At 42.2% G+C, this 20,040-nt stretch overlaps 1 protein-coding gene across 1 annotated transcript; it reads left to right on the top strand.

Moving 5' to 3' along the window:
* The first annotated feature begins 229 nt into the window (after positions 1 to 229).
* Positions 230 to 17,324, top strand: IL12B (interleukin 12B). Its single transcript, XM_044277919.1, has 8 exons — positions 230 to 327; positions 983 to 1,067; positions 5,977 to 6,246; positions 8,239 to 8,353; positions 10,575 to 10,768; positions 12,375 to 12,529; positions 15,116 to 15,241; positions 16,693 to 17,324. Exons 2-7 carry the CDS (start codon positions 983 to 985, stop codon positions 15,239 to 15,241), a joined length of 945 nt encoding a protein of 314 aa, XP_044133854.1. The 5' UTR covers positions 230 to 327; the 3' UTR covers positions 16,693 to 17,324.
* The last annotated feature ends 2,716 nt before the right edge of the window (positions 17,325 to 20,040 follow it).

Genomic DNA, 20,040 nt, shown 5'->3' with positions numbered 1-20,040 from the left:
CGGAATATGTCAAATGGGAAATATGTTAAACGGAGGCAAAAACCAAGACAGAAGATGCTATTACAATATGTTGGATCTGCCAATGATCTGCACATAGATATCTCATGTCTATGGCCAGCTGCCTCTATAGATCGGGTGAAACAGGGAAAGAGGAAACAAAAAAAAAAAGTTTCTTCTTGGAAAGGGACTGTACTGTGATGTCACTCACTTTACTATATAAACCAGAACACTTAATTGTCAAAGCAGCAAGACCTTACAAAGGAAAGCCACGAGTTTCACACGCTCCGTAATTAGAGGAACTGCTCCGGGCTATTCACAGAAAAAGACGTAAGAGACGATTATCCTCTCTATGATATATGTAGGTCTTATCTAAAGTCAGCATGAATTATTGCACTGGGGAATGGCATTGACATGTTACACTTTGTTTTGCGCCTTTCAAACTCATTTTTCTGTATAACGCATTTTTTTATTTCATTTAAAGTGCATGTTTCCTTATGTTACACATTGATTAAAGTGGGAATGCCACAAATCTCTAAATTAAACTGAATGGGGACTAGGTAGAGCGCCATGCCAGATTCATTTGTTGCTAGCATCCCGCATCAGCATCATGTACCCTGGGTCATTTGCAGGTGCTACAGGTCTCTTGCTGATGGTGATTACCACATTTATTTATGTCTTTATCTTTCATCTCTGTTGTTTTTTCAGAGTCCACCAACACCTCTGATTTTGGCTTTCAGTGGGGGGAGAGCCATAACTGGAGAGATGCAGGGGATGCCCACAAGACAATGTCTCTGCCAGGGCATGTAGCTACAAGCCAGGCTAAGGCTAACCAATGCCTGGGGTGTTACATATGATTGGTGAACCTTGGCTTTGTAGCTAAAGCTCAGAGAGACATACGTTATGGCCTAATAGTTGAGAAAATGTAGATTATTGTACATGAATTAGAACTTACTATTTATACCTGGTCTCATTTTTATTTCAGATGGGGCACCTTTTAGCAGCAGTCATACTGCTTGTGTGCACAGATCTTCTTCAGGCATCCAAGCCATTTCACTTGAAGGAAAAAAGTAAGTACATTCCAAGATTTTTTTTTTATCTTTATATACCTTAAATTTGTAGTGAAGCAGAAGGTGGAGGAATGTTGCAGAAAGTGTTCACTTCTCCTCCAGTGCCTCCACAGGGAGAAATGATGCAATACACATGCACCATGCCGGGGCTCCCTATGGAGGATGCCTGTGTTAGCGTACTAGTGATAAGGTGCCGAGGATAGTAGTACTCACGGTTTAGTTGTCCCTTGGGGCCGGCAGTGCAGTGGATAGGAAGACAGCACGAAATATTCCGGGGCACTCTCGGTTACAGGGAACACCAGCCAGATGTTGGTTGAGGTGCCCTTGATGGTAAATGGTGTAAGGTGCTTTTGCGGCTGGGCCCCTGGTTCGTGATGCCAGCACCATTAGGTGCAAATGTTGGTGGTAGTAGTTGAAATGATGATATAGAATAAGGGAGACTGGAGATTTTTATAAAATCCCAGTACTTTACTGAAGCTGTTCCACAGATCATCAAGGTATGCAACAGTCATTTACATAACGGCAGCTTTCACAGTGATTCACATTAGTTCCCAGAAGTTGCATAATCAGTCTTTCTCTCTCTTATTTCTCCAGGTAGTAGGAATGAACTATCTCTGTTGTACTGTATAGTCCTATACTTCTGTATCCTCTTCTAGGAATACTATACTCAGACAAATGGCCTTTTTGTCTTTCATTACGGTGGGTAGCTTGTAGCTTTGAATCTCTCCACCTGATGCAAAGGAGTCTGGAGTCTGATAAATGACAGTTACCTTCCTTCGTCAATATCCTCATTCCCTCTCTGGGTAGCCTGGAGATACTGTAATCTTTTCCCTTTTATGGGCTGGTGCATGGAACTAACTATGGAGCTTTTATATCTCTGCAAAATGGCTGCTGAGGTTCAGCTTGTCCTCAGATATCACCACACACTGACCTTCTTCTTCCTGCAATGAGCACACAGTGAGTGTAGGGCGAAGTAGGCCCTGGGAGTCTTGTTAGAACCTCCCCCTCCCTATGCAACTTTATGAGAACACATTTACAAGTACAGTTTACATGAAACACAATCACAACATTAAGCAGTGTGTTTCAGGACACTGCACACAGTTAAGGCTACTTTCACACTAGCGTTTTTTGCGGATCCGTCATGGTTACAATAATACAATCGCCTGAATCCGTCATGAAGGGATCCAGTTGTATTTTGTCTTATATAGACAAAACGGATCCGTCTTGAACACCATTGAAAGTCAATGGGGGACGGATCCGTTTTCTATTGTGCCAGATGGTGTCAGAGAAAATGGATCCGCCCCTATTGACTTACATTGTGTGCTTTGCTTTGCTTTGCTTTGTCTTTGCTTTGTCAGGCGAACAGCAGAACGGTGCAAGCAGCGTTTTGGTGTCGGCCTCCAGAGCGGAATGGAGACTGAACGGAGGCAAACTGATGCATTCTGACCGGATCCTTTTCCATTCAGAATGCATTAGGGCAAAACTGATCCTTTTTGGACCGCTTGTAAGAGCCCTGAACGGATCTCACAAACGGAAAGCCAAAACGTGAGTGTGAAAGTAGCCTTAGACTGGGGTCAGTGAACTGACTGTGTAATGTCTGGATGTGATGGGTCCTCTACAGCAGGAGTTCTCACACATTTTCTTCTTGGGCCTCATCAACTAATCTGTGGTAATGCCGAAGCCTCACTAGCAAAAACCATATACCACTATGCAGTGCACATAATACCCCATAACAGCTGCAAATACCACAGTGCAGGAGAACATACCTCCTCAGCAGGATCAAACATTACAGTGTAGCACAACATATCTCCCCAGCAGCACCAAATACCACTGTGTTACCTTCCCAGATGCACCAAATACCACTATGCAGCACTCTGATAGCAGGATTGTTTTCCTTCCAACCCCTTCCTCAGTGAAAGAAGCATTGACCACTTTTTTAACTCTCCCCCACTGGCAGCAGCATTGTTCCCTTCTCACCTTTTCCTCACTGGCACCAGCATTGACCTCTTCTCACCTCTCTGACACTGCCAGCAGTATTGCCCTCCACATTCCACCCCCACTAGTAGCAGCATTGTCCCCTTCACACTCCTTCCCCACTGTCAGCAGAGTTATCCTACTTCCCTCCCATTCCCCATTGGAAACAGCATTGTTCCTCTTCCTACCCGTTCCTCACTGACAGCAGTATTTTCCAACTGCCCAGTTTATCATGCTGATGCATTTTTGTCATGTTCACTGCTTCATTTTTTTCTAGAAACAGCACCACTTGTGTCCATGGTCTATGTCTGGTATTGCAGTTAAGCCCCATTCACAAGCGTGGTACTGTTTCTAATCTGATGCAACCACTTTTAATTATCATTATGCAGTAAAATCTTTTTAATTGGATATTAATAGTACCTGAGAGATTATAAATACACTGCCTTTTCACACAGTCATACGTTAACGCCTCAAGGAAGACAGTACTTTTATATTAATGGCCTATCTTCAGCAATATTTGATTGGTCCAGCACCCTGCACCCTCACCAATCAGTGCTGGAAGTCAGTGCTCTGTGTGCAGTTGACGGATCTGGTTACTGCAGCACTGCTGCCATTGAACGAAGCTGTAGTTCCGGCACTGACTTAATTCACAATATGCAACTTCAATACTCTAGTAAAACCTGTTTTGCAATTGTTTCTTTCTGATTAATCTTAGAGTTGTGAGTGCTAGTTGTTAGAAACAGCTTTCTACAGCATTTTTAGAAGTCTGGATTACTGGATTCCTGATTCATTTTACTATGTGCTAAATCAATGGCATTCACAGAGCAAAAGAGACCCTTGAGTAAAAACTGAAGTTCCACTTCCTACCATTATATGCCAGGTCCAGATTTATAGAAAATGCATAATAATATGATGCTTTATGACTTTAAAGGGGTTGTCACACAAAAAAATATTCTACAGTTTTCAAACCAGCACCTGGACCTGAATACTTTTGTAATTGCGTATAATTAACAATTTAGCATAGTCACTGAGCTATTCAATAAAATATACCTGTACAGCGCCACCTGCTGTTTTTTTTATTTTTATATTTCTTTGTCCAGCTCACTGAGATGGCCGAACATGCCCAGTTTCATCCTTCAGTTGCCTCCTGAGCTGTGATAGGGAGAGCATGGACACGCCCCCTGAGCTGTGATAGGGAGAGCTGAGACACACACCCTGAACTGCAGCAGAAAAGACACTCCCCTAGAGCTTTCAGCTTGATATAAATCTAGCAGAGCAATGAATGGGGAGATCTCTGGGTCCATGTGAGGTACAGGGCTGGTTCTAGCTTTGTTAGAAAGAGATTGTCATATACTATATGATGTCTGATTTTCATTTTTTACGTTAGTCGCAGGATAACCCCTTTTTAGGGGGAAACCAAACCAAAGTTCTCTAGTAGAGAAAGTTTATAAGGGTTGTCTGGGAGGATGGATTAAAAAAAATAATAATAAGCATTGCTCACTTCACCAATCCATGCTGCCATCCAGCTTGGGTGCAACAAGGGCAACGTTGACGCACTTATTGTACCAAAGGCCTAATTTGCATATTAAGAAAAAGTATCATAACTCAGGAACGGAGCCTCAGATCAACTAAAGAAAAACTGTGTTTTAATCAGGTCTCAGCCACAGTTATGTGTCTCTGGATAGGGAGGTCGCTGGTGACAGATTCCCTTTAAACTTACTTATATAAGTCGAACTATGAACATCCCAAAACTAAGGGTCCCGCTGTCTTCAGTATACTCCTGAGCTCCCCCTAGTTGTAGTATAGCAGCATTGTCACATGTAGCTTAAGGCTGATATGTCAGCCTGCATTTGTGGGAGGGGCGTAGGCGCACTTAAAAGGAGGCGCGCCCTCTCCCCATTTGCGTGCGTTTTATGGTGCCCACCCACCCTTCCCTTTTCTCTTTCATACTCCTCAGGGTATGCCCCCTTTTAGGCTTACCCGCGGCATGGCTAAGGGCACCTCTCCAGCCATATCAGTTAGGCAGGTAGGTTTTTCTCTGTTAGGTCTCGGCACGTTCGTGGCGCTAGCTCTCTGCCGTAGCCATGACCACAAATAACTCTATGGCTGTCTGAAAGACTGGGGGCTCTGCAGCAGAAAAATAATATATTGTTATAAGCACAGAATTTTGGACCTAAAAATGTAATTATATTTATTACTTGGACATTGTTCCCAGTGCAGCTCATGGGGGCGAGGATAATTAGAAGGTCCAATTAGGGTTCATTCAGAAGACCGTACCCTACCCGTTTTTGCGGTCCAAAAATTGTGAATACACAAAACACGGATACTATGTTCATTTGCCGAATGGAATAGCCTGCCCTATGATAGAAATGCCTATTCTTGTCCGCAATTGGGGACAAGAATAGGACATATTCTAATTATTTTTATTTTTTGCCCCCATTGAAATGAATGGGTCCGCATCCATTCTGCAAAATTTGCGGAATGGATGCGGACACAAACATACGGTTGTCTTTCTGCCTGAGTGAACCTTAAAGGGGTTGTCTCACTTCAGCAAATTGCATTTATCATGTAGATCAAGTTACTAGGCACTTACTAATGTATTGTGATTGTCCATATTGCCTCCTCTGCTGTCTGGATGGCCAGGATCTAGGAAGTGTGCATAGTCCAGCACTTTTTTCCATAGTGTGCAAGCACGGGCACTGCTTCTGGATTGCAGGGTGGTCGTAACTATGGATACAAGCACTGTATAGTGTGATGGAAAAATTAATCCAGCTAACCTCCTCTACATAATAAATACCTTTTGCTGAAGTGAGACAACCCCTTTAAGGTCCACATAAGAGCACAATGATAGATGGTGCTGGGTGGGGATTTAGTTAGTAAAATCTGTAAATGGAGGAAATATATGGCTGCTATCATTCATTTCTTTATTTTTCAGCTTTGATTGTAGAGGTTGATTATACAAATAGAAAAACTGGGGAAATTGTGACCATTGAGTGTAATACCACAGCTTACACCAATGCTGCTATTGACAGCAAAAAGATACAGTGGAGCAAAAAAGGCCACAGGGGCAAAACCCTCACTGTTCAAGTAAGCGAATCTCCAGATGCGAAGAACTATACATGTACTCTGGAAAATATTGGAATCATTGACTATACTCACATTGTGTTGCATAATGTGAACCAGCCATTTTACCGTGGAATTCTCAGTAAGTACAAAAATTATTTTACAAAGTGTTTTATGTTTCCATTTATGTTTCCTATTCATTTACTCATACAAGGGGAGATTTATCAAACTGGTGTAAAGGAAAACTGGTTTAGTTGCCCATAGCAACCAATCAGATTCCACCTTTCATTTTCCAAAGAAGTTCTGAAAAATGAAAGGTGGAAGCTGATTAGTTGCTATGGGCAATTAAGCCAGTTTTTCTTTACATCAGTTCTGGTAACTCTACCCCACAGGGCCGTGTGAAAGCATTCACTTATTTAGTATTTTACCTGTTTTGTTACATTGCATCCTGGAATTAAGTGGATTTTGTTTTACTGTCAAATGATAATTAGGACTAAAGAAGTGGTTAGATATTCACCCCCTGAAAGTCAATACTTTGTGGAGCCACCATTTGCTACAATTACAAATGCAAGTCTCTTGGGGTGTGGCCTTATTAACCTAGCAGATCTACACTTTGGGATTGTTGCCCATTCTTCCAGGAAAAACTGCTTCGATGCCTTGCGACAGGTTGCGTTGGACTGTGAATTCACAGATTGGATAGACGTCTGGGATTTGACTAGGTCACTAGGCCATTCCAAGAATGTCTATGTTTAGGGGCATTGTTCTGCTGGAAGGTGGAGGTCCATCTCAGTCTAAAATCTCTGACAGACGGAGACAGACTTTCCACAAGAATTGCCCAGTATTTACTGCCATCCATCTTGCTTTCAATCCTGACCAGTTTTCCAGCCCCTGCTGTTTTGCAAACTCCGAACATGTTTTCCTACGTTTCTTTTCTGCCCATGCACTCGACTGTTTTCAGAAGCCCCACAGCAGTGAATAGAAAGGACACCACACGTGCATGCCCACCCCTCTATTCACCGCTATGGGTCTTCACTGAATGGTGAATGGAGAATTCCAGACATGTTCAGCTTGATCAGGTCCCCTTTTTTGAGATAGGAGCAGGTCCCATGCCTATTGGACATTTATGGCATAGCCTATCAATATGCCACACATATATTCGCATCCATATGTCTGTTCCGCGGTACCCACAAAAAAATAGAACATGCCCTATTCTTGTCCGTTTTACAGACAAGGATGGGACTGTTCTTTAGACTGCAGGAGGTCCCGTTCCACAAGACGTGGAACGCACACTGCCAGCATCTCTGTTTTGTGTATGCACAATTTGCGGACTGCAAAAACGGCTAGGATAGTGTGCATGAGCTTAGGGAGTGTAGCTGTGTGATTTTATTGGGAATAGTCACACTAATTAGAAATCATTTAAACCCCACCCCAGCGTATCTGGATACTGATGTCTTTAGGGCATGGATTCCTCAGGTAATTCTTGCCTACAGGGTCCTATGATGCAAATCTAATGCCAACCCCTTTGCATGGTTTTTCTATACACTAACTATGATTATGGCCTCATGCACAGGGCTATCTTGTGGATCTGATGTTGTACAGATCTATACTATAGCATCCCTAATCTGCTGTGGCCCCATTCTACACTTCTGTGTGCCTCTCATTTTAAATGGCAGTACAATGAGTAACTACCGTAGTCTAATGGAATCCACAAGAAAATATATTTGGCATGTTTCTTTGCATGCCATATTACCGAGATAATCTCCCTTAGAAGTATCGCTTCTAGGCGAGGATAGCTTCATAACACGGTTACTGATGGGTATATTATGCTGCGCCAAATGTAGTGCCTCCGAGTCCTCAATATGGAATCTTACAGGTTCCACGTGCCACCCATTTATGGTCCGTGCGCATAGCTATGCCATGTGCAAGAATCCATGAAAGATCACGAAAGGACAACCAATAGAACTCAATGGAGCTACCGCCAATGTTGTAGATTTTATGGGACTACATGTATAACCAATCAAACTTAAATTGAATTAAAAGGGTTGGGGGCCCATTTAACGCCAACATTACTTTTAATCCCAGTTACCAGACAAGATAAGAATGGAAGTTTATTTTCTTTCACTTCTTTACACAGATGTAGAAAATCCAATAAGTTGTATGATGAAAAACTACAGCGGCCATTTCACCTGCTCATGGAGTGGGACAAAGGACTATTCGAATCCTGAGTTCTTCTTTGAAGCCTTTAGCAAGTAAGCGTCTCATTATTTGAATTCCATAATGAACGATTTTTTAATGATGAATATATATGGCAATGGATACATTAGTAGAAACAAGAGACATGTATATTAAAGGTTTTAATAAATGCCAATAGAGCAGGTCATAATTTGAGTTTTAGCTGTTGAAGTCGCACTGTGGTGCCAGTAGCATGCCCATCGGGGCTTGGAGTGGGGCTATTATTAATATACAGTAGTTGGTCTATCCTCACTACTAATACTCAAGTATTTCTGGAGATTTCTAGGTGGCAACACTGGTCACACATTACAAGCTTAACTTGCTTCCTCCTGCAACATTTGTTAAAGTTGTTGTGCCACCATTAACGTGAATCTGCTCCATAACACCCCCAAACTAGCATAAGCAGTTTGGGGGTGTTATGTATTTTTTATCTTCTTACTTGTATTCCAACTCTGTTCTCATACAAACCAGCAGTAAACTGCATTTAGAGGACTCCTCTTTGAGTCCTCTCCATTATGTGAATGAGTCTTCTAAATGCATTTTACTGCTGGTTTGTAGAAGCACACATCAAAATATAAGTAAGTATGAAGATAAAAAAATATATAACTCAGCATCCTTGACACTATTCAGCATTTACTCTAGTTTAGGGGTTAATTCAGCGTTTACAGATTCCTTTTAAATTTTGTTTAATATAATTCAGCAAGAAAAACTAGTTACATTTATCATTTACTTTCTGTAACAAAAAAGCTCCAGTTGTGAGATATTCTCGTTACTTTATTATAATGGTGATCCCTACTGTTTAATCTGTATAGAAATGTGCACATCCACCTACTGAGGTGGTCGCACATGCTCAGTTCCATCCTTCAACTGCCACTAGTCATATCTACTGTTAGAAGCTGTGACAGTCACAGGGAGAGAGCTGCACCAGAAAGGACGTACCCTTGAGCTGTAATAGGGAGAAATGCAGCAGAAAGGGCTTACTACCTGAGAAAGGACACACCCCCTGAGCTGCCAGCCTGAAGATACTCTAGCAAAGCAATTGGAGCAATGAATGGGGGGGGGGGGGGGACTCTGGATCCATGTGAGGTACAGGGATGGTTCTAGCTTTGTTAGATTTCATGTCATATATTATATCATGTCTGATTAAAAATTTTCACACCAATCATGGCATAACCCTTTTAAGTTGAAGGCCAAGAAAGTCAAAAGATCAAGAAAAAAAACCTAAAAAATATGTAAAGGGATACATCCTTCATACTGCTAAGATATGTTACTACATTGAATCTTGTGTGAATAGAAAATTAAGACTTGATAGTCACTGTATGCACAGCCTGAGGGTAGGTTTAAGGGCCTGTTTTGTTTTTTAGCATAACTTTTTTTTTTGTCAAGTTACACAGTCAAAGACGCATAACTAATTAACGTAGGAAAATTTTAAAAGGGTTGTGCACTAATTTCCAGACTGGTGAGACTCATGTTGGTGATAATACTTACAGTACATGATCTCCAGTGCTGAGACCCGGCTTGTTCACTCCCTGGCCTCTGCTGCTTGTCTCCTCCATGTAAACTTCTGGTTTGATGCCGCTGTAGCTCATCACTGGATGCGGCTGTGATTTGCTCCCCTTGTGTCATGTGACCATGTGACATGATGCAAGAGGAGCAGCGGCCGGTGATTGGATGCAGCGGTGTCAAACATGAAGTTTAAATGGAGGGACCCAAGACAAGCAGTGGAGGCCTGGGATCACCAATGCGGGTCCTTCCAGTCTGGACATTATTGCACAACCCCTTTAAAAGACCGTAATATCCCAAATCAGTCTCAAAGTAAGCTTACCACCATATAGGGTAGATGACCTTAAACATAACCTTACCGCTTTTGTGCAAATCTTGTCCTATTGAGAGATGCTTCTTTTTATTTTTATGCAAAAAATGTTTTCACTCCCCTCCATTCAATGCACTTGGCTTCCCCATTCATCATTGCCACCAGCTCTAAAATGTGGCTGGTAAAAAAACTATGATTGTGCACCAAATGGAGTGTCCCCACCCACAGTACACCAAAAACCTAATCTGCATTAAAATAAAAATAAGCATTTCTGAGGATTAGAGGACCAGACTTTCACAAGAAACGTATGGTTATGTTTCAGGGCACCTACCTTACATGGTGGTATGCTTAATTGGAGACTTTGATTTTGATGACAGACGCTCTTTGAATATTTTAATTGCCATTTTATCACTTTTGTCTAATAGCAACAGTTCCCTTCCCTGTGAAAGAATCGAGAAACATATCACAGAAGGAAATGCAATCCCCAGCTATACAGTAAACTGCCACGACACTCAGACATGTCATTACTCAGAAGACCCAAGTATCTTCGTTGAGCTGCATGTCCTTGCCAAAAACAGATATGAGCAACACAAGAAGTCCTTCACATTGAGGAACATCAGTAAGTACACTCTCCTGACTTATGACTTTACTGATCCAATGTACCTAAAGTGTATAGTTAGGTGTGAGGTTAAAGAACTTTTTGGAATATTGGATTATTGCATTTACAGCTATCCCATAATTTATAACTATTTTCAGAATTTCTGACAACCTTATAACTGGGAAGATGCAACGATATTTAATTAGTGAGGTCCATAATCGTCGCTTGATTTTCCTGCAGCTCCCACTGCTCTTAATGTCACTCACAATCGAAGTAATTATTATAATAACATCTGCAATCTTAATTTCACCAAAGGTTTTTGAAGATTTGCAGATGTAGCAGCATATGATTTTGTGTAAACCCCTTTTTTAACACTTTGCAGATGTAACAGGACTTTGCTTGTTAATTAACTAATGCCAAGATTGCAAAGAGGAGAGTACCGCCATTAAATGGGTTTTCCAAATGTTTAATACCGGTGATGAGCTACTCTGATAGCTAATGACCGTTCTCAGAAAAGGTCATCAGAATGTGATCGGTGAGGGTGTTGGGGGTCGACCCTCACCGATCACATTCCAATTACCTTTTCTGAGAATGGGTCATTAGTTTGTAAAAGGTGGGGTCGATGCCGGGCATCCCGATCCATCAGCTGTTTGAACAGGTCATGGTAAGAGTTCCAGATTACTAAGCTGTCCATTGGATAGCGACTGTGCTTGGTATTGTAGCTCAACCCCTTTCACTTAAATGGGACTGAGCTGTGCCTAGGTCATGTGCCCAATGAATGTGATGTCACTGGCCTAGGAAGGGTCTGGCAGCTCATCGGCAGGGCTGCCGGACCCCCACTGATTAAATACTGATTTCCTATTTTGAGGATAGATCATCAGCATTAACCACTCAGACAACCCCTTTAATGGTACAAGCTAGATCAGGGGAACGCATGCAGAGTCACAGGGGTCCCGCAGGGAAAGGGGCCCACTTGCCTCTTCCTATTGTCCTTTAGATTGCATGTAAAGGATTGAGGGATTTCACACAGCAAACAAGGTGTTTATATACTGTTCTTGTATGGGGGTTCTCTGCTATGGCAGCCAAAGAGGCTGAGGACCCCCATTAACAATTCCAGACAATTCCACACCAGTGATACAAGGCACAGGGTGTCCCTATCAACAGTTTAAGCAAGAGAGTGACCCTATTAACAATATCAGCAAGAGTGCCCCTATTAACAGTATTAGAGAAGAATGCCTCTATTAACAGTATCAGCAAGAGAGTGTCCCTATCAAGAGTATCAGTGAGAGTGCTCCTATTAACAGTATCATCATTAGAGTGCCCCTATTAACAGTATTAGAGAAGAGTGCCCTTTATTAACAGTATCAGCAAGAGAGTGTCCTTATTAACAATATCAGCAAGAGTGCCCCAATTAACAGTAATAGAGAAGAGTGCCCTTTATTAACAGTATCAGCAAGAGAGTGCCCCTATTAACAGTATTAGAGAAGAGTGCCTCTATTAACAGTATCAGCAAAAGAGTGTCCCTATCAAGAGTATCAGCGAGAGTGCTCCTATTAACACTATCAGCAAGAGAATACCCTCTCATTTTTCATAACTCACATGTGTCTTTTTGCTTTTTATCTTGTAGTAAAACCCGATCCACCTCAAGATCTTCACATCCATAAAGCAGCCAAAAACCTTTCCTTACAGTGGGAGTATCCAAAAACTTGGTGCAGCTCACACTTATTCTATCAGCTCATGTTTAATGTCAAAGTAGAAAGGAAGAATTCAAAGAAGGATGTGGTAAGACAGTTTATTGCGGAAGTCATAAAGGGGTTGATCCGGATTACAAACAGCTCCACTCTTGTCTATGGGCTGCTGATGGTATTTCAGCTCAGCCCCATCAGCCGAATATTACAAGTCATCTCTGAGTTTCTGAGGCCTCATGATTTTATAATACTTAGCATGTTGTTATCACATATCAAACTATCAGATGGCCATATGTTGGACGCATTTTAACATCCAGAAGAACTCTTGTGGGGCTACTGAACTTACATTGGTATACAACCCTATGGTGATCTAAGTTCAGTTTATTAGAACTCCAGCAGTCCAGGTGTATGTCCATAATATGGACACTTAAGTGGGTTGTCCCATCTGGGACATTTGTGGCATATTGATAAATGTCAGAGAGACATAAATGTCAGGTGCCACTTTGAGACCCGCTCCTTTTCTCAAGAACATAGCCTTGAAATGAATAGACATCACACTGTGCATGTGCAGACTTCTGAAAATAGCCAAGGGAGCGCACCCAGCTTTTTCTAGAAGTCCCAGAGCAGTGAATGCGGAGCAAGCCCTTCCATTTGTCACTATGGGATATCTGAAAATAGCCGAGCTAGCACTCAGAAGTTCCAAAAATGTGAATGAAAGGTGGCCGTGCTTGCACAGCTTGCTCTTCAGGCCTTGTTTTGGACATAGGAGGGGACCACATCGATATGCCATAAAAGTCCCTGATAGGAATACCCCTTTAAATATGCCTCTATGGCCATATGATAAGTGCTCAAAACGTATCACATCCTTTGTATAATGCCAAATGGGTTCTGCTTGAACTTCAAGCACTATAAGTTCTAAAGCCTTAATAATGACATCTGTATAGATGGTGAGAGCAGGGGTGCACCTAGCCTTTCTGCTGTCTGAGGCGAAAACTAAAAACTGGACACCCCCCCCATGGCAATTTCTTAACCTAACCCCTTTACCACACTGAAAACGCTCATTGCCCATGGCCCTTCTGCTGCCCCTACCTTGGGCTGCCTGATGCGATCGCCTTACCTGGCCTCATTGGTGGTGCACCCCTGGGTGAGGGTAACTGTAGAACAGTTGAATGTTATTCATCTATTCAAGGATGTGAGAACCTTTTGACATGTCATAGAATAACATCAGTGGATACCTAGGCCCTGATGCCTCCCAATAGAAAAAAGGGCCCATGTCACTCACTCTTCAAAAATATCTCTATATCTCCAAGCCAGAGCTGCAGCTAGGTGTTACAATTCATCCCTATTATAGAGGTACAATGTGGGTTGCCAATACTGTACACACATACATAAATGGTACCACTACCTACTGCTATACTGCATACATACATCATACCATTCTGCTGTACACATAAATAATGCTGCTACACTGCACACATGTATGGTAATGCTATAAAACACAAACATCATACCACTATATCGCACACATACATTGTGCTGCTATATTGCATGCATACATAGTACCGTTATACAGCACACATTAGTTACACACATTATACATGCTTACCTCTTCTGTAGGGGCACATTAAAGGGGTGTACAATACATGTACAATGTATAGAATAAGTATGGTAATTAATGAACTCTTGTTCCCATTGTACACTTAATCATTACTGTAACTTTCATGAGCATCTTAAAGGGGTTGCCTCCTTTGGATAATCCTTATTTATATGAATTGTCACTTGACCATAAGCTGATCACATAATGTCCCCCTGCTTGGACCCCCAGCGATTAGCTGTAATCTGTAGGGAAAGTTTTTCTATTGTGTCACCAATGGGGAAATTAAGCAATTACATGTAACCCATTCAAATCAGGAAATTGTTTGTACAATGTGGGATTGTACAGATCCTCCAGAGTGACAGTGTAACAGCACCCTCTTGCTGAGAGATGGGGGGGTCCCCTCTATAAACGCAGAATACCCTAGGGCACGTAAAATGTTTTTGTTAAAATGAACCCATTTAGCCTTTTGCAACCTATCCTTAAAGGGTTTCTGTCACCAGAATAAACCCTATTAAACTGGCTGACATTAGCGATGTGCTTTTGTCAGCAGTCCCTAAATGTGCTATTTTTATGCAGTTTTGGAAGCCAAAACCAGCAGTGAATTAAAAAACAATGTCATATCTCTCCTTTATACTTTGTCTCCTTTTATTATCCACTCCTGATTTTGGCTTCCAAAACTGCATTAAACCTGACCGTGTAACTGTACCCTTAGTCTTGTTTATAATCACTTCACGGTAGGATGTGAAATTTATCTCCACATGGTTGGCCCACTATATACAGAGGCCAGCCAAGTAACCAAGTTGAGTGAACAGAAAACACTGATGCCTTTTAATTCTTGAAATCCATGGCATATCAGTAGGTTTATGTAATTCTTGAAACTGGCGAGGGTCACAGTGGTGGGGCCCCTGCTGATTTTAAGAATTAATCCTATCTATGTCATTGATGTGTCTCCTGGGACAACCCCTTAAAGTATATTTTTATAAGACTGAACAGACATAATAAAGATGACTTACAAGCCACTTTATGTGTCATTTTCAATTTCTGGTAAAGTACTAAACAACTGTATTTTCAATTGATCCTTAGAACTACCCAAATGTTGATAAGACATACATGTCTGTAGACCACATGGACATTTCCCAATTCTGCGTCCAAGCCAGGGACATGTACCATATTAACTCTTACTGGAGCAACTGGTCCTGTTCCAAGTAGGTAAGATGTCTTTTATTTCTATGTCTATGGCCTATACTATTCAGTGGAGTAACTAGAAATGACTGGGCCCACCCAGCGACTTTTTTATTGCTCCCCTCCCAGCAACTTCTACGCAACCTCTGACTCCCGTGCAAACCCTACTCCTGTGGCTAGTCAAGATTGTGCTCTCAGATGATGCCCGGAAGTCCTCTCTGCCTGTTTCCTACAGTATCACTGTATATACTGTCATTGTATAATGCTGTTGAGGGGGCCCTGACAATAAAATCTTTAAGACCTCTTCCTGGGTGGGCCTCTGCTGTGTTCGGTCCCCAAAGCAGCCCCTTTCCCTGCTTCCCCTATAGCTACACCCCTGATACTATTTTTTGTGAATACTTTGGAAGTGCAATGTGCAATTCCAATTACAAACTACTGCCCTTCCCACACATGAAAAGATCAGCATGAAAAAACACTAATCACCTCTTCTATTCCCCACCAGTTCAATGCAGGCACTCCGGCAGTCCACCTAGGCTTTGCTTACAATCGTCCAGTATGTGACTGCCCGAGCCAATCAGTGACCTGTCAGATGTCCATCAATTCTGGAACATCTTTTCTCAGAACTCTAATTTGTGCCAATGCTCTGCAAATCCACCTGGAAATGTATGAATAAATTGACTAGTGTGTGATACCATTCAATGTAATGTCTCCATACAGACACACCCTTCTAACAATGGAATAGGTATCACAGAGTCATCTGTGTATTCTTACATTTCCAGGGGGAACAGCAGAGGAACCGCACAATGCAGAGTTCTAAGAAAAGATGTCTCACGAAGCTGCCCTTTCTGATGAAAACCATAGGTCCTTCTGAAATGTAGTGTTAAATTACGGTATTCAGGTTTATGATAATGTAATACATTTCTACAGGAGTTTAAAAAAATGGCGGCCTGCACACGGACAGTATCCGTGTTTTATGGATCCATGATCTGTGGACCATAAAACACATACGGTAGTGTTCATTGGGGCCTTACACTCAGGCTATATTTACAACATGTCTTTTCCTGAAATATGTTGTTGGGGAGCTGACTTACTGTACAAATCTAGAGTAATATCTGTAGTTGTAGACAGGGGCGTAACTACCGTAGCGGCAGACCATGCGACTGCTGTGGGGCGCAGGGCAAGAGGGGGCCCAGTCTTAGTTGGGATTATCTCCTCTTCTACTGGAGGTGAAAACTTGGTCAGGACTCTGCCCTTTAAAGCAACAACTTTTAGCAAATTAAGCAGTGGAAAAATGGCCTAAGGGTCATTGGAAAGGGGTTTAGGCGGAAACCCTTCTGTCTTGTGTGGGGGGCCTGGGTTGATCCTTGTTATGGGGCTCTTACTTCTCTATGTAGGCCACTGGTTGTAGATCAGTGTGTATAGATATTTCCAGTATGCATCAGGCTGACTATTTCATATTTTCTATCTTAAATTTATAGTAAGGATGAAAACATGAAGAAGCACAAACAGGACAAGAAAAAGAAGAAAAAGGACAAGAAAAACAAAAACCCAACCTAAACAACAATAGCATAAAGTAATACCCTACAATGTGACACACAGATCATCATTTGTACATCATTTGTTACTTCATAACGTATAACGTGGATCTCATCAAGTATCTTATACAGTTGTGACAATACAGAGCAGGCCATTCCATTGTTACACTGCTTTTGTATACTTTATACCGTCTTAATATATTTTCATATCATTATTTATTTATATATATATATGTGTACATTAAAGGGGTTGTCTGAGGTCTAAGAAAATTTGGGGGTAGTTGGACATGGACTGAAAATAAAACAAAAAACACTACTCACCTTGTTGGGAGGGTCCAGCTCTGTTCCTACACGTCACCACTGAGGCCATTGATTGGCTTGTAGGAGTGATGTTCGTGTATTGAAGATGGCACAGCAGATTTCTGGGAAGCGAGGTGCAGCACTGGAAGCAGGTGGTTCTGACAAGTTAAGTAGGTTTTTTTAGTCCATGCCTGGCCACCCTTGAAATGTTTTAGATATTGGACAACACATTTAAATTGTATCTTCAGTTTAAAATGTCAACTTTTACCTCTAGACCTCATTCACACATTGGTCTAATAAAAAATAAAAATACAACCAGTTTGTACTTATTTCTGTGATTTTGAGCATATTGAGTACATTACATACATGACCATGGTGCCTAGTACCTTGGGCAGTTACATGGGCTCCTAGAGTGGTGCTTACTTGACATTTCAGTAGTGGCTACATGGCTATTTTTTGGAAGTGCCTTGCTAGAAAACTAAATTCCTCTTTCTGTCTCAACAGAGGCTTTTGCTGTTATTAAATCCCGCTTTCATGCTGTATACTACAGCTGTAGAGACTACTAAAGGTTTAACTTGAAGCTCCTGACCCCCAAAGAAAAATCTATCAAGGCTCTCTAAGGCCCAATTCACATAGAGGGGGAGATTTATCAAAACTGGTATGAAGGAAAACTATGTTACTTGCCCATAGCAACCAATCAGATTGCTCCTTTCAGTTTTCTCATGCAGTAGTTTTGATAAATCTCCCCCAAAGTCTTTAAAGGAGTTGTGCCACTAATATAGATGTATCCCGCCCAACAGATTTAATTGTTATGTCACTTGGCTTAAATACCACCAATTATCAAAATTGCCTTTTTTTCAAGTTATTAGCCTAGCGTTACACCCTGTGGCAATTTAGTTTAAATTTTAATTTGCTGTTGCGTCCAGAACAAGGGGCATAGTTAGTGTCACCTGATCTGCTAATGTCAGGACACATCTCACCAGGAAGTTGGATTCAAACATGGAAGGTAAGAAGAGAAAACTGCAAATGTAAATTTGACAAAAAAAACAACAAGTAGGAAGCTGGAGTAATTGGTGAAATAAACTTGAGAGTGAAAAGTAGTTTATGGCACAACCTCTTTAACTAGTGGAATTTGGCATCGCAAAAATCTGGCGGCGGCAGTGTGGAATCCGTCTCCTATTGTTTTCAATGGGAGGCCATGCTGCAGTTCATAGCCGTGACAACGCCAAGTGAGGAAATGTCTTTTCTTGGCATAACTGCCTGCATCATCACTAGTCCCGAAGTGCCCATTCTGTATACCTACCCTTTCCCACTTTCCTCTGAAATAACGCAAGGACACAGGAAATGGGGTGACGCTGAGGTTGGCCACAGCGTTTATTGAATAATTTGTGTAAAACAATAACTTACTTTCTTTTATTTAACATGAATAACTTAAAACACCAAGTAGAAAAGGAACTGTGGAGTGTCTTATGCCAGCTTACACTCCTACAGGCATGTGGCAATCCTCCCCCATAAGGCCCTTTAAGGGCTATCACCCACCAGCTGTAACTTAGGGCCCTTGCGCACGAACGTATGCCCTCCGAGATATACGGCCATATGTCCCAGAGCGGCATTGATAATGCGTGCGGGAGCGCACAGCATCATAGATTACAATGATGCTGTGCAAGTCGGGCCGCCTGCGAGACTATTGTCTAGGCAAGCCAATCAGCAGCAAGCTCTACAAGTACTGCTAATGCTGATTGGCCAGCCCAGCCTTCCAGCAGCAAGATAATATAGAGCGCTAGTCGGGACTCCAGTGGGTGCAGTGCTAGCCACTGATGATGTACTGAGTAAAGAGGAGCCCCAAGGACAGGACAGAGGAAGCAGGGACCTGGAAAGCAGAACTTGAGGCCTAGACAGGGACTCAAGACAGAAGCGATAATTAAGTGTAATTAGGAGGCAGGGCCTTTTGTCCAAGACCAGGCCCTTTTCTTACTGGCAGCCTATAGCAGCCGCGTAGTCTGCCTCTGTTGGAGGTACACCAGTGACTGTACCTCTTATTGTTTTTATTTTTTCAGTAGACTCTGTATAAGGCCCCATGCACACAAGCATATCCATTTTGTGGTCTGAAAACCGCAAATCCACAGAAAATATGGATGTGGTCTATATTACATCCACATTTTTTGTGTACCCGTTGACTTCAATGGGTATGTGGTCCGGAGATAGTTTCTGTCAATGCAAAACTTTCCCCTATCCACAGAATATCTGGGACCACCAATGATCACGAGAACTGGATCCTGTGTCCCCTTATGAATGAAGTGGCAGGTTGAGCGTGCACATAGCTACTCTGTTCACTCTGTATGAGACTGCTGGCGATTGCCGAGTACAACACTTAGCTATTTCCAGAAGTCCCGTAGACATTGAATGACGCAGAACGGAACATGGTTGACCTACCATTGTATTTCTTTGGGGACACAGGATCCCCATTCTCATGATCATGGGGGACCCAGCAGTCCCCAACGATCAGATACTTACCCACTATCCTGTAGGTAGGGGATAAAAAAATAAGCTAAGCTGTAAAACCAAGAAAGGCCACCACTTTTTGATCAGCAGGGGTCCGACACCCCTGTGTGTCAAGTGTGTTGACTTCTGCAGAGACCAAGCCTGGAATCTGCATTTTGATGCACCAGGAAACTCACTTACTCTGTGAATACATCTGACTGTGGAAAGTCCGGTGAATGTCAAGTCCAGTAGTTATTGCAGAGACCAAGCCTTGAATCTGCCTTTGATACAGCAGGAAACTCACTTCTTTAGTGAATACGTCTGATTGCAGAAAGTCTAGTGGGTGAGTGCAGAGACCGTGCCCGGAATCTGCCTCTTTCTGAAGCGCAGGTCATCTGATCCTGACATAGTGGCCACCATGTTGTTGACTTGTGCTAGAGTCATCACCTCCAGCTGTATCCCATATTCATTGCCAGGACACAATGAGACCCCTGCTCTGGTACAGTGATC

This window comes from Bufo gargarizans, chromosome 2 (assembly GCF_014858855.1).
Source record: "Bufo gargarizans isolate SCDJY-AF-19 chromosome 2, ASM1485885v1, whole genome shotgun sequence".
Lineage (NCBI taxonomy): Eukaryota > Metazoa > Chordata > Amphibia > Anura > Bufonidae > Bufo > Bufo gargarizans.
This window is presented reverse-complemented; position numbering and strand designations above follow the sequence as displayed.